Source organism: Somniosus microcephalus, chromosome 3 (genome assembly GCF_052327205.1).
Source record: "Somniosus microcephalus isolate GS21.2 chromosome 3, FLI_Smic_1.0, whole genome shotgun sequence".
NCBI lineage: Eukaryota > Metazoa > Chordata > Chondrichthyes > Squaliformes > Somniosidae > Somniosus > Somniosus microcephalus.
The window spans coordinates 327,912,100-327,926,812 of NC_140989.1; the positions used below are offsets into that span (position 1 = coordinate 327,912,100).

The 14,713-nt window shown below is 43.1% G+C and overlaps 1 protein-coding gene across 1 annotated transcript in view; it reads right to left on the reverse strand.

Annotated features, from left to right (window-relative positions):
- ptch2 (patched 2) overlaps nt 1-14,713 on the reverse strand; it is a 127,008-nt gene that overhangs the window by 59,584 nt on the left and 52,711 nt on the right. The window contains exons 6-8 of the mRNA XM_085983125.1: nt 9,336-9,531; nt 8,447-8,568; nt 3,728-3,875 (exon numbers count right to left, since the gene is read on the reverse strand). Coding sequence (XP_085839251.1) covers nt 3,728-3,875; nt 8,447-8,568; nt 9,336-9,531 — 466 coding nt within the window. The remainder of the gene's footprint in view (nt 1-3,727; nt 3,876-8,446; nt 8,569-9,335; nt 9,532-14,713) is intronic.

Sequence of the window (14,713 nt, forward strand, 5' to 3'; positions counted from 1 at the left end):
CTACAACCTTGGGATTCAGTGAAACATCGTCCACGTTTGTTATTCACCCCATCACAACCCAATTCCCTTTCCAAGCAGGCGTTTCATAGGCCTCAGATCTTCTCGCAATCAGCATCTGGGTGTCAGTTATCACCAAACAGCTTGTTCCCATAACTCTCCATCTGTCAGAAGCCCAGAATCTGACTCCTTGTACAATACAGCTGCAGACTGATGGAAATCAGCCTGATAAGTAATTCCAGCATTTACAGAAACATTTCTCCTGCACACACTGGAATGAATCCAATTGAAGAAAAAAAGAGAAAAGCATGTTTGTTTTCCTTATTATAAAAAAAATCCTTAAAATATTTTCCCATAGAAATGAAACCCTGAAGTTCACTTGGAGGCGTTTATTAAACAGAGCCAACCTGTTAGCACAATCTTGTACTCTCAGTGCTAACACCTACTTTCTTAGTGTGTTCAATATAAATATTGTGTGTGCAACTAATGATAAAGGTCAACTCCTGGTGATTTGAAGTGTCTCTGATATACGCTGACATGGCTTCCAGTGTGTCATATTTTATAGTGATAAAAACCCACACATTAAGAATAACTGCAATAAGACCCTATTTCTGCTTAAGGACCAGTTGGCTCTATGCATTTTAAACCTAAGCATGGCATCCTTCCAACCACTGCTTATTGATTTTTTCCCTTCTCTTTTTTGGGAATTTTCTCTTGAAGGCACTGACTTGTGTCTGAATACGGTTCCTTGCAACTAGCAGCCCTGTGGTACATTGCCCAAATGGTCATATGTGAGCCCAGACAGTGAGTGCCAGGAGACTATTCCACTGTGGAGGCCATCACAACCAAGTACGATTCTGTCCTCACCCATCGTATATACTTGTACACTTTTCAGCAGTGTTCACTGGATAGGAATCAGGAATGGAAAACCTTGGCTGACTTTTCCACTCCCAATCGAAGGCCAATGTCTCAGCAAACATTTTCCACTCTTATGGCTCTGGCTTACTATGCAAAACCCTCCCCTTCACACTATCATTTGGGACAGACCCTTCAGGCACCATGCCACTACACTTTGGAATTCTCTTCCTAAATTCTTCTGCCTTGCTACCCCTCTCTCAACCTTCAAAAGCCTCTGCAAAACTTGCCGTCTTTGCCCATGCCTTTGGTCATCACCCCTAACTTCTCTCCGTCTTCCTGCTCATATCTCCAGATCTCCCAGCAAAGCATCTTGCAATGTTTCATTATGTGAAAGTTGTTACAATAGTGAAAATTATTTCTGTTGTGTCCTGGCTCAGACCAGGTAACTTAGCACAGATTGGGAATTAAAACACAAACCTTCTGGCTTGTAAAGGTTCAGTGCCACACCACACATTTGCCCATTAGGCCAATGGGGAACTTTTACATTTTCAGCTTTGGTGGTGTCCAGCCCTCAACTGGGCTCCTCAATGACACAAAATCCAAACTAGTCCGAATAAGGGCATTAAAGAAGAAGCCATTTTGTTGTATTCTAGTGGAACCAACCACTCTTTATGGCATCATAATAACCTCTATGGTGTTGCAACATCCTCCCCTGAAATCAAGAAACAGCTCAGCTAGATTCATAGAAGGTGTGAGGCCATTTGGCCCATCACACCTCTTCTGGTGCTACCTCTTCAATTGAAGCTATCTACTCTGATGCCATTTCCCTATCTTTTCCCTGTATTATTTTATATTGTTCCTTTACCAATATATATCCAATTCCATTTAAGTGATTTTATAGTCTCTGCCTCATGTGCCCATGTTCTAATGACTCTCTGAGCTAGGTTTTCCTAAATCTGTCCCAGGAGGGTGGGAGGGGGGACATTCACTCACCACCCTGGCCCAGTTCCTTCTCTGGGACTCAATCTGTATGAAGGGTGGGCTCCCAACAGGATCGCCGCCATTAAGAGGGAACACCTCTAGATCTCTCTGTTCCTCCAATTCATTAAGAATCTTAATAATTGGTGTATATTCCCTTTCAGTGTCTTTTCCCAAAATGTACTAGCTCATATTTCTCTGCATTGAATTGGACCTGTCACCTGTCTATGTCCTCCTGCAATGTCCCTCACTGTTTGCCGAGCCCCTTATGCATTTGTCCAAATCATTTATATAAATGTAAAGCAAACTGCTTTTCAGATTAGATCCCCGGGGCACATCATTACCCACAGCCCGCCAATCTGAAATAGATCTGTTTACCCCCTATATCTATCCATGCCGTTACGTTCCCTTTAATACCATGTGCCTTAATTCTAACAAGCCTCTGTCTGATATGTCACCTTATCAAACATCTTCTTAAAATCTATATCTACAATATTCAACACATCCTTTTAGCCATACACTCTTGATTTCCTCAAAAAGTTAATTCTCATAACAGAAATATTACAAATATACAAAGTAAGTACTTAACTGTTCTGACACAATTACATAGAGTGCTGGATGGGTGGTAATGAGTAATAGCTGTCTTTAATTTAATCTAGGGATCCAGATGACATTATAAACCATAAAATCAATGTTTCAGTACTTTATGGATATCATATAAACCCTAAGATTAAGTCACAGCCACCTACACACTGTCTGCTACAACAGTGGAATCTGGTTATACCGATTGGTTTGGCCAGTGGCCAAAATGGTTACTGTAACTGACTGAGCAATATATCAAGACAGCAATCCCCGATGAGTACTGCTGATCTATGATCCATGGTATGTACTGCGCTGATGATCAACACTCCTTACTAGTCATTGGCCTTTTAAACAGCTTATTAAATAACTGCTCAAAAACTCTCTCTGATGAGCTGCTCAGCATTTGCTATAAAATAATGTTACATGCTTTTATGTTGTTCCATTCATTGCTCTCAATCCAAAACCAACATTCTGAGTGGAGCAGTGTTTCAAAGTGCTGGTGAACGATGCTCATGGGGTCATCCTTTATAGTTAACCAGTTAAAGCCAGTTAAGGACAATAACCAGTCCATTAGTAATATCATTACCTATTCATATACTGGATAGTGCAGATCAATGATCAATCAGTTACAACTGAGGCAACTGTCTGTCAACAAATTAGGAACTGCCATTGAAATGATCAACTGAACTACACTGATCCCCGTGCACTTCAGTCCCACGCTCCTGATCTTTGGTCACCCGGTGCGGAGGGGAGCGGGCAGGTCGGAGGACCTCCTCATAGGACTGCTCCTGGGCCTGGCCAAAAAAGCCATCAATTGGTCCAGGCAGCGGGCGGTTGGGGGGGTCGTTCGGCCCGATTGCCTGCCTCTCTTCCGCGGCCATGTTCGCGCCCGGGTGGCCCTGGAGATGGAGCACGCGGTGTCCGCCGGCACGCTTGAGGCTTTTCGCGACCGGTGGGTGCCGCGGGGACTGGAGTGCATTATCAATCCGGGCAACCAAATTGTAATTTGATTTGTTAAGTTTTATTTAAAGTTTTATTAATTTACAGTCAATTTGTTTAAGCACCCAATCAAAAGAGTACGCTGATCCCCGTGAACAATTAGAATAATGTAACAAAATGGGTTCTGGCTTCTTTATTACTTAGATTGAGACCACCTGTTCAGCTGCTTACTGCCCCTTCCCCTTGCCCACCAAGCAGGTAAGTTCTTTATTTGTGAAATCAATGTCTTATTTAATTTCCCCCACTATGTAGCATCAACTCCATTCATAGTTCACTCCAAAAGAAGAACAGGAAAGAGCACAGCAGGGAGTACCTCTACGAATTTCCGCTGCCAGCTTTCCAGAATAGCCGTTGCCTTTTCCTGGTTCCAGTTGATATCGTGGATTTCATAATCATCCTTGAAATGTTCATAAAGTTGCTTGGGGCTCATCAGTAGATACATGGTCTGGAGAGCTTCGGCACTTGAGTAAGGGAGGAAAGAGGCAAACAAAACGTGTATTTAACAAATATAAAACAAGACAAATTTGCATTTATATAGTGCCTTTCATGGCCTCAGGATGTCAGCTGTGGCTCAGTGGGTAGCACTCTCACTTCTGAGTCAGAAGGTTGTGGGTTCAAGTCCCACTCCAGGGACTTGAGCACATAAATCTAGGCTGACACTCCAGTGCAGTGCTGAGGGAGTGCTGCACTGTTGGAGGTACCGTCTTTTGGATGAGACGTTATACTGAGGCCCCTCCTGCTCTCTCAGGTGGACGTAAAAGATCCCATGGCACTATTTCGAAGAAGAGTAGGGGAGTTATCCCCGGTGTCCTGGCTAATATTTCTCCCTCAACCAACATTAAAAAAACAGATTATCTGGTCATTTTCACATTGCTGTTTGTGGGAGCTTGCTGTGCGCAACTTGGCTGCCGCGTTTCCCACATTACAACAGTGCTGCTCAGAGTTCTGTGGCATCCAGGGTGGGAAAGAGGTATCAACATGCTTCCAAACAGGATGGAAAAAAACTGGGCGAAGAGTCACCTGCACTCACCTGCTAGTTTTAAGTTATAGAGGGGTAAAGGCCTGGGAGTGGGTTGCCTGCCCTGCCCTGCCCTCTCTGCTCAAAGTATATGATGTGGGAAATCAAGAAAGGAAAACAAGGAGAAAATAATCAAATATGTAAAAAAAAACACATTTCAAAACACATTCCCTGATGGATTTGTGAGTAAATGCACTGCACATTGTGGTACTAAACCAGCTATCCCACACATTCTGTGCTGAGTTAACCAGTATCAGCTGGGACAGAAATAGAAGCCCTACCGCTGGCCTTAGTGTTCCTGGGCTAGGAAGGGGAGAAATAAGCTAGGGTTCCTACTCCTGATCCCTATCCAGTGAAGCCCTGCTAGAATGTGCATGTGTGGCTATCAGGTGAGGGCGGGATTGGGTTTGGATGAGAAGTCCTCCACAGTCAAACAGCCCACTGACACTCCTATATGAAGATTTGCTGCTTGGCTGATGTATTGGAGGGCTGCTAATCCCTGTGGAACTATGGAGTTAAAAGATTCCTCCTTTTGATTGAGAACTGAAAATTGGAATTTCTTCTTCTCAATAAGCTCATGGCTTTGTACAAGTCCCTGCTCTCACTAGTCCACTGCGGCTTCTTTTACATGTCGTTTAGTCACGTTCTCATATACTGAGCCTGAAGCTTTAGACCTAGGTCAGGTAACCTATAATAGCCTTGGGCATCAGGCCAGTAGGAGTCCTCCCAACACCTTAATAACATCATAATTTTAAGGCAGTTCCATCATGGAGGCTTCACAGGAGTGGTGTCACAGGTGGAAAGAAATTCAGTCTGTGCTTTCAGCTACTGGGCAGCCTGCTGGTTGGCACACTGACAATCATAGCTCAAAGAGCAAAACTAGGATATCATAAATCATATCACAAAGTAATGTTTCCAAGTCTTTCACGGCCTGTTTAAAGGGATTGTACCACATCCATGGAGATTTCCCAGGTCATGTTCTGGGCAAGGGACCAAATTTGTTGTAATCCCACTCATTTCAGATTGATTTTAAATAGAAAAAACAGGCTCAAAAATACTGGGATTGTATAACATTCCATTCATTTTTTTATGGTTTAAAGTATTTCCTTTTTATAATTTGAAATGATCTGTGTTATTTTCTCCTGTCTTTAGGTTTCTCTCTTTCTGGAGCCACACGCTGCTCCCCAGGCAGTCCTGGAGTTAGTCAGGGAGATCAGCTGCCAACTTCTGCCAGTGCCTTTTTTGAAGAGGCTGCTGGGAGGTGTAAAATGGTAACCCTGGAAAGGACCCGCTTAGTCCGGGAAGAGAGGAACACACATGATTGAGATAGCAGCTGCAAACCAGTACACGACCACCATTGACACAGCGTTTTACAGAAGTGACATTTTGTGCCACTGCACAACTGAAGTCACCTATTGCCTTCCCCCATCTCTGTTAAAAATACATATTTCCATTAATTAATAATGGAAACAAAGCAATATTTTGGCCAATTATAACTAGCATCGCCTTAAAGATGACAGCTTTTCTTAAAGTGAGAATTTCACTGGCACTGTAGTAATTTTTTTTTACGGGTGTTATAATGTTATTTTTAATATTATGTTAACATCCTTGCCATCCTCCAGTGTATTTCTATATGATGTTAAATAAAATTGTTAAAATACTGAGCACAGATGGTATTTAAGTGGAATAAAAACAGAAAATGCTGGAAATACTCAGCAGGTCAGGCAGCATCTGTGGAGAGAGAAACAGAGGTAACGTTTCAGGTCGATGACCTTTCATCAGATGTTGCCTGACCTGCTGAGTATTTGCAGCATTTTCTGTTTTTATTTCAGATTTCTAGCATCCAATGTATTTTGTTTTGGTATTTAAGTGGAGACTGGTTCAGAAGAACTCCTGAACACCACAATGTGAAGTAGCTGAAGTGACATGACCTGTGTTGCAAGATCCAGAGCTCACCTGGGTTAATCCCAGAGGGGATCGATAACCTTTCTCAATCCCAGAGCGGATCGATAACCTTTCTCAATCCCAGAGCGGATCGATAACCTTTCTCAATCCCAGAGCGGATCGATAACCTTTCTCAATCCCAGAGCGGATCGATAACCTTTCTCAATCCCAGAGCGGATCGATAACCTTTCTCAATCCCAGAGCGGATCGATAACCTTTCTCAATCCCAGAGCGGGTCGATAACCTTTCTCAATCCCAGAGCGGATCGATAACCTTTCTCAATCCCAGAGCGGATCGATAACCTTTCTCAATCCCAGAGCGGATCGATAACCTTTCTCCTGCGAGCAAAAGGCTCCCATTGGAGCTGAAGGTTTTTAAAAGAAGCTCCTTTTCTTCAGTTCGGGAACCTTACGAGATCTCAGGCAGGGAAACTTACAAGGCGAATTGGGAAGGGTGCTGCTGGAACCCCCCCTTACAGGTAGCAGAGTTCTGACCCAATCATACAAATGGCCCCATTCCCGCAATTTCAGACGGGCAGCCAGGATTTCCGCTCCGCGTAACGTCTGGTGGTGGAGTGGGACTCCTGAAAGTTCAGGCCATGTATCTTTACTGATATTAACTTAGCTCCTTCATGCTGACAGGCTTTGTATTTCCTATTTATGACAGTTCTTCTAATAACATTATTGGCACTCAGAAATAAATAGGCAGAAGGATGTTAAAGTTAATGATAATTCTTTGAAACGTTTTGATTTTTAAAAGGAATCTTGGTGGTGAGACTGTCTCTTTAAAAGGGAATCCCAGTAATGAGATCCTGATGGCGAGGCTCCTTCTTTAACAGGGGTTCCAGTGACGAGACCCTCTTCTTTAAAAGGGACCTGATGGTGGGACTCGCTCTTTAAGAATGAAAGAGTGATGTAAGAGGCAGGATTATATGAGCATCCACTTACTGCAGCTGGCTACTCCAGAGTTCAGGTCAAAGGGCAGCACTGATTGCCCTTGCAAGGAATTCCTTTGCAGTGCGGTTATTGGAAGGCAAATCAGCCTGATTTAGGCTTTAACTCTTTCAAAACCACTTGGGACCAAAACAAAGCAAGCCCACATTAATAAAAATAATAATTCTATGATCGCGTAATGGCTAGTTTTCAAACTGAATGTTCTTTAGAATGTCGTCAAAGTGGGTGCAACACTTGCACAACCACCAGCGCCAGGCCTGATCAACTAATACCTGGCAACTGTGACTGCGCCTTCCTGAAGCACCCCCAATAAGGTAAGCACACATTTTCGCCCTCATTTGTGATATACACAACCTGCTCTGGTTGACAGGGTTGGCAGGCATCCTGGAGTCCAAGTCACTACGTAACTAGCCTGTGGCAGAAGCATGGGCTCATCCTGCAGACAGAAGAGCCATGTTTCTGTGGATCAGAATGCTGGTATTCCTATAGGGGCATCCACCTTGCCCACCTCTTAACAGCTTGTAGTTTTCACTCCCAGATTAGTTACAGCACAGGTTAACTGTAAGGCAGAGCCCCTTCAAGAATGCCAGAAATGCTATACCTTACCCTGCAATTTCAAAAGAATATCATCTGCTTCTCCACCGTGACATGTGCATTTCTCACTCCAGCCACTCTTGCTGCCTTTCTGACTGAGTCCCCAATAGGTGTTAATTAGCGTACGATTAGAGATGGTTTTGTATTGTAGACTCAAGACTACTAGGAAATGGCCTGAGCCTCTTTAAACTCCCTGGGAGGTAAAATTCCATGGTGGATTTTCCCAATCGCCCGCTGTAACTTTGGCAGGAGAGCCACGGACACCCTGAAAAAAACGGCTTACACGGCATTTATGCCATTTTTCCAGGGTTTCCGCAGCTCTTCCGCTGAAGTTACGGTAAACGATTGGGGGAGCCCCATGGAAATTCATCCCCGATAAACTTATTAGCCACTTAAGATAGAAAAGACACATTCATATAATCAGTCTGGTATGGGTTCAAACCGCAGACTCAGACTTTTACCTAATTGCGCCACTTAGACCCAATGCTAACTCCTCTAATTTTTCTTCTCCCTCTTGCCTTACCTCAGCAGTATGTTCTGGGAATCTTTCTTCACGCCGCCCAAAATCAGCTCCTCTTGCCAATGCATAAACTTCTTTGAGAATCCATGGCAGCCTCCAGTTAATTCTGTGGGAATATTAGGAGCCTGTAACAATATAAAAATTATGTTTAATTTACACTTAGTAACATAACTGTGAGCTTTCATTGTTCACACTCAAGTAACAGGTTCTAATCTCAAGTGGGGGTTCACAGAGAACAGAGGCATCACTAGTTCTCTTAAAAATGTAAGTAGATAACTGGAGCCTTTACTACTAACTTACATGTAAAGGGCCACCTTGATCTGAGTGTTCCCAGTCTCCGGATAGTCACACTTGCCTGTGCCCATATTTCTTCTGAGAGCCTTCACAAGGCATTTAATGCAGTGGATGAACAAAGCAGAAGGGACAACTTTACCTGCAACTGCCAATTTGTGCGTAGCTTTGTTCTGTGGACCCACACCCACAAGAAATTGGGTTTAGACTTTTTCCAACATAGGTCCTGTACCATTGTCGGAGGGAGGAGATTTTCATTCTATCAGTCTCGTCAGGATTCAAAAACCCAGGACCAAGAAGTGAAATGGCAGTAATATTCAACAAACTTCACCTGGTCTCTTAATGTAACTCCTCAAATGAATAAGGAAGCCATATGCTGAATACTGGGGTCCTTCACAACTAAAAAGTACACTGGCCCTAACTGTCAAAAACTACCGGGTAAATTCTGCTCTGTTGCATTCGCAATTCAGAGCTTTGCGCACTGGGACTATTCCCAAATTCCTGTATTACTCCCGCCATGTGAAGCTCAGCGCTGGAAGTGCTAAAGACTAAAATTTACCTTGAGGTCAAAAGTACAGAAATAAATTGCTAAAGTGCTTACCTCCAGTGATTTTTTGTTTCGAGCAGTCATAGGGCACTCAGTGTCAACTGGTTGTAAGCAAGGTCTATCCATGTAAGCATGTCCTACTTGGGCCTTATCTAGCATTTCCCTGAATCCCTCCAAAGATGTAAACTGCCCCAGTTCATCCAAGAGCTGCACAGGGTCAAGGTTCAGCCACTGAATATCTGGTTTTCCTCTGTTGAAAGAAAAATAATCCATAAATTGTTCATTTTTGCTAAGCCAACAAATATGCTCCCCCACCTCCGATTGATACCACTGATGCACGAATCTGGAGTAGTCTGTAACAGGTAGTCTATAAACAGGCTAAGGATTCATCTCCACAATGGCTGTATTATTTACCATGCAGGTTGAGCTCTCTTCACTGGAGTTAGATGTGATAGCTCATGGACTATTTGTTGCATGCTCAACCAATGGGCTAAAAGTTCAAAACCCATTCTTGACTAGCATTCAAAGCCAACTTTGATGGTTCTTATCAAAGCCAGTAGATGGAGTGCTCCACTAAGTTTCATAAAGGACAAATCAAAGAGAAAAAATAATTACTCTTTTTAAAACACAGCATTATAAGTATTGCAAAAGTACAATAATATTGATCATTATAACACTATGTTTTTCACTTGAGAAGAAGCATCACAGAACCAATCTCTACCCTCACTAGTGACAATGGATCCAAAATGCCTTGGGGGTTCTGCTGGTCTCCCAGCATAACTCTGGCAGGAACCCCACAGAAAATTATGTAAACCTGGTTGCACTGGGTCTCTGCCAACTCTGTGAGTCTCCTGGTTGCCTTGTATGTGGCAGATTGATGGTTAGGTGGTAGAGGAAGGGTGGGAACTCTCAGAGCTGGGAGTTCGCACTCCTCAAGCTCCAGTGGGACCTGGCATATCAGTGGAGGCTGGTACCTTGTGTGAGTGGAGGCGTACCAGCATCCACAAGGTGTATGTGGGCTCCACCATAGGTCCCAGGTCAGGCAAGCACCCTGGAACACTGAAGACCGTGATTTTTAAAACATTTTTTATAGATAAACCTCTTTGCTCAGGGGGATGTGGGGATGATGGCTGGGGTCGGGGTGTTGGGGGGGGGGGGCGCAGGGTGTGTCACTTGGAGACCCCCTGCCCCACAGATATGCAAGCGCTGAAGTTTTGGGCGGGCGTGGGCAATTTGACACTGGAGATGCAACCAAAATGGCACGAGCACCTGACTAGCCCAAGTAAATGAGGTGCTCTCCCACTAACCGCACCAAGGTCAGCGCTGCCGGAAGGCGCCATCAGACACGATCCTAGTGACCTGAGCAACTTCAGGCCAATGTATCACGCCTCCTCTGACTAGCCCTTGCCCTCATTCTATTAACCAAGGCATTTGAATTCTGTGACTAGCTCTCGCCCTCATGCTAACTATATTGCTAGTTTCGGAATACGTGGCCAGGTGTTACAAGTTCTGTGCCAAGTTTGTTCAAAGATTCTGCTAACGTTGCTTTTTGAACTTTTTTCAATATAACCAAGCAGATGTTATTTACAGAGGATGTCTCAATATCAAGGATCTCTTTTAATGGGCATGTTTCACCATCAAGACCTTTTTAAAATCTTTTTTCTGTCTATCCTGTTGATTTTTATGTGGGATATTGCTATTTATACAGTGAATCAGTGAGAGGGTGGGTGTGTGTTGGAGGAGTTACAAAGTGAGACAGTATAAGGGAGAGGAATTATCGTTAACCTGGGAAACCTCTGAATTTTTTGTTTTGTCTGTTGTCATTTCAACGGCAGGTGTTAATTCATCACCTCCCCACTGTCAGGTCCAGCAGTTACTACAAGTCAATTCTGTTGATGATGTTATTCCAGTTACTGTTTGAGTAAAAATATCTGCTGCCCAAAAAAAACCCAACAAAAATAGGCATTGCAGAAAGAAACGTTACTGACAATCATAAATCTTTTTAACTGTTCAGTTTATAAAGGGGGCTACTGATGACAAGACTCCCTCTTTATAGAAGTGATAATATCTGTTTCAGTTACTGTGCAGGAAGATTTCCTCTGTCCACCACTTGTAGTGAAATCAAAAACACATGTATGAAGAATGCATGTATAACTTTGGCTACAAACAGTAAACGAAGAAATCTCCCCCATGTCACCAAGTTCTTCTGATCGCTATGTGCTTCAGTTGCTCCACACTTCTAATGTTCGTCTTAGCGGAGAAGGCAACTCTACAGGTAACTTCTGTCAATAGCAACTGTTTACCCTGAAAGGAACCAGCCCGCAATCACTTTCTAAAGACACCGCTGTCATTGATACTGTCCAAAGTCTCATGTCACTCCACCACACCTGCCCCATCCTTCACAGCAAGAAGTGGACGAATAAATAGGGGAACCCCATAAATACAAATATTTTTCAAAATGAAAATTTTGTGTTCTCATTGCTAATTCCCCTCCCCCCCCTCAAAATATTACAAAACACATCGAGCTAGCCTAGGAGTAAGTACTTCCTATTGACGATACTTACCCATAGCGGTACCTTCTCCTTTAAGCTTATATCATTGCCAGATGCAGAGTAAAAGACCATGTATTATCCCATTATGGAGGAACAAAGTGAGGGAAAGCCTGATCAGGCCGCGGTGCCCACTCGCATTTCTTAACTTTGTGCAGTGAGACATGACAATTACTGGGGATCTCGCAAATGTCTTGATATTACTGGCGTGCGGTTTGTCCTGGGTCATTTTAAATTCCTGCAGGGAACGTGGGGAAGAGACCCTCTCCTCCTCTTCTGACTTGACGTCGTTGGGGTGGTTAATGAGATATGCTTGTCAGCTGAAGAACTGACTAAACTGTAATAAGAAGCAACCTGCATGTGAGTGAGAGGAACAGGCCCTTTAAGGAGGCTTTAAGAGGCCACCCTACCTGTGAGCTTTTCTGTCTGTAGGCTTTATGTTTAAGGAAATAGGGCAAATGGCTCCCTGGGGCATTATGCTATAGTTTAGTTTTACAGGGTGTTTATTCAACAATCAAGAAAATGAAATATACCAAAACCAAAAAATAATCTTAATGTTAACACCAATAAAATATCAATGGGAATATTAGTATGCAAACGTATTAATACGCTTGTATGATTTTGGCCTATCCAGTATTTTACTGTCTCTGTTAAAATAGTGGACGGAGGAATTTCATACAAATGTGCTAACATTTCACACAGCACAATATCACCCTATTAGAAAGTAAGAGAAACATAACAATTAGCTGAACTGCAGAAAAAAATCATTTTATAAAGCATTTTGATATCTGATGTGGCAAGACATTAGAATCCTGTTCCCACCATTCGTGTTTCTTTAAAGATGGGATTAGTGACCTCCTGTTTAAGATTTCAAACTCTGCTGCAATTAGGTGACGTTTTAATAAACCCATTTTCCTTCAGCGGGCACTCTCCACCTGCACTTATCCAGGCTATATGTCAGGCCCGATCAAATTAATTTTTCATTAAAGGTCTTTCCTCTAAATAATCAGATTACGCCCCACAAACAGAGCTCTGCGGTCTCCAACTCTGGCTGCCACTCTTGATTGTGTCTCTCCCCCTCCCCCATTGTGCTCGTTCCTCCTCCCACTCTCCATGTAACAGCTCTCTTCTCAGCCACATTAAATCATTAATCTCTTCATCTGTAAAATATCCTTTTGTACGGTTTTCTCCCGCAACCACAAAGAGTGTCTTTTTTTTCCTCTCTCTTTCTTTCTTCTCATTTCAGTGCATTTCAATACTCACTGCTGCCAGCTCATCACCATTTGGGAGCTGAGCGGAAAACTGCACTCAGGAAGGCAGGATAGAAGAGGTTCCTATATGGACCTCGCACCCTCCTCCCCAGACTGCCGCTCTCCATTTCGACAAGACCTAATAAAGTTCTTCAGAACTGTCAGGTCTCTTTTTACTTAGCTACTTTACTGGAGTGGGTGGAGGATGGGTGGGGGGGGGGTGGTGGGGGAGTGGTGGAAGAATAAGTCAATCTATTGTCCTTTTTATTGCAAGCCTTTCTGTAACATTTAAATAAGCTAAGTTGCTTAGGTGACCCAAGTAAATAATATAAAATGTTACTTTGATGAGCTATGGAATACTGAGTGATTATACGCTAGTATTTTAAGCATAAAGTGCGCAAGATATAAGGGTGAAGTTCAAAAACTTTCAAACTATCCTCTAATGACTGAGATCAGGTAACAATCTTAAAATTGCTCCTTACCATCTGCTCTCATTTAATATCTTATGTATATATACTATATATATTAAAACAAATGAAGGCAGAGAGATGTTGGTGTTTTACTGCATTTCTGTGCTGCCGGTGGCTGTCAGCAGATGCTGACTGGTGGCAGACTTCAGCTCCTTAATGCGTAGTGATGTTTGCACAAGAGAAGTGACAATCTGTGACATCATCACCACAGGTTTAAGGTTTACTCGCAAACGATCAGGACAACTGAATAAGTCAAACTCTGTTTTATTGCACGGGATTCTGCGATTTTTATGGGTGTTTTGGGGATTGAATTCCAAAATACCGTCCCTTTTTCCGCGCGAACGATAAAGCCAGTGGTCTTGCAAAGAATCTGTGACACATGACATGAAATGCTATCGATCATAAATGATTTGATGGTTCAGCATTGGCCATATGTCCGTAAAGGAAATTTGAAAAAAGTGTTTTTTCAGACACTCACTTAACAAAAAAAAAGGACTTGGCTGTCATTTTAATATCTCCTGAGCTTTACAGCAGCGCCCAAGCTGAAACCAGCGTTCCGACTATCCGAACTGAAATGATTTAAAATGTTCTTTGACTATCGGTACTGCCTTGTTTTATTAGTTTTCTTTTTAAGTCTGATTTTCAATTGTTTTCTCATTAATAAAGCCTGCCAATGATTTTGATTTTTTTTTCCAAGTGAAGGGATTTAAAAAAAAAATCTGTTGGAAAGAGAGACGCGAGTGTACAGGACATCTCAAATAGAAGACAAGGGGGATAAAAAGTCCAACTCTGGCAGAATGACACTCCAATAATTCATGAGCAAGGCATCGCATGAAGCAAGCTCTTTCTGATTCCCACATACCAGCAACCCCTTCTACTGCAACCAAAGAGAGGCTCCTTTATCTCCTATTTCTTGCTTGAGTGAGCCTGCTCAAGCCCTTTTGTTTTTCCACTTTTGAGAATAGATTGCCATTCTTTGTTCTCCTTCTTTCTCGCTCTCTCTCTCTCTCTCTCTCTCTCTCTCGCGCTCTCGAACTGGCTGAACTGAAGCGGAAGCTGACGGCACACACAGACTAACCCTCGGCAGTGAAGGGAAAGGGACGGGAGGGGGTGGGGTGGGGTGAGGTGGGGTGGAGAGAAGTGGGGAAAGTTCTGTGGTTCAG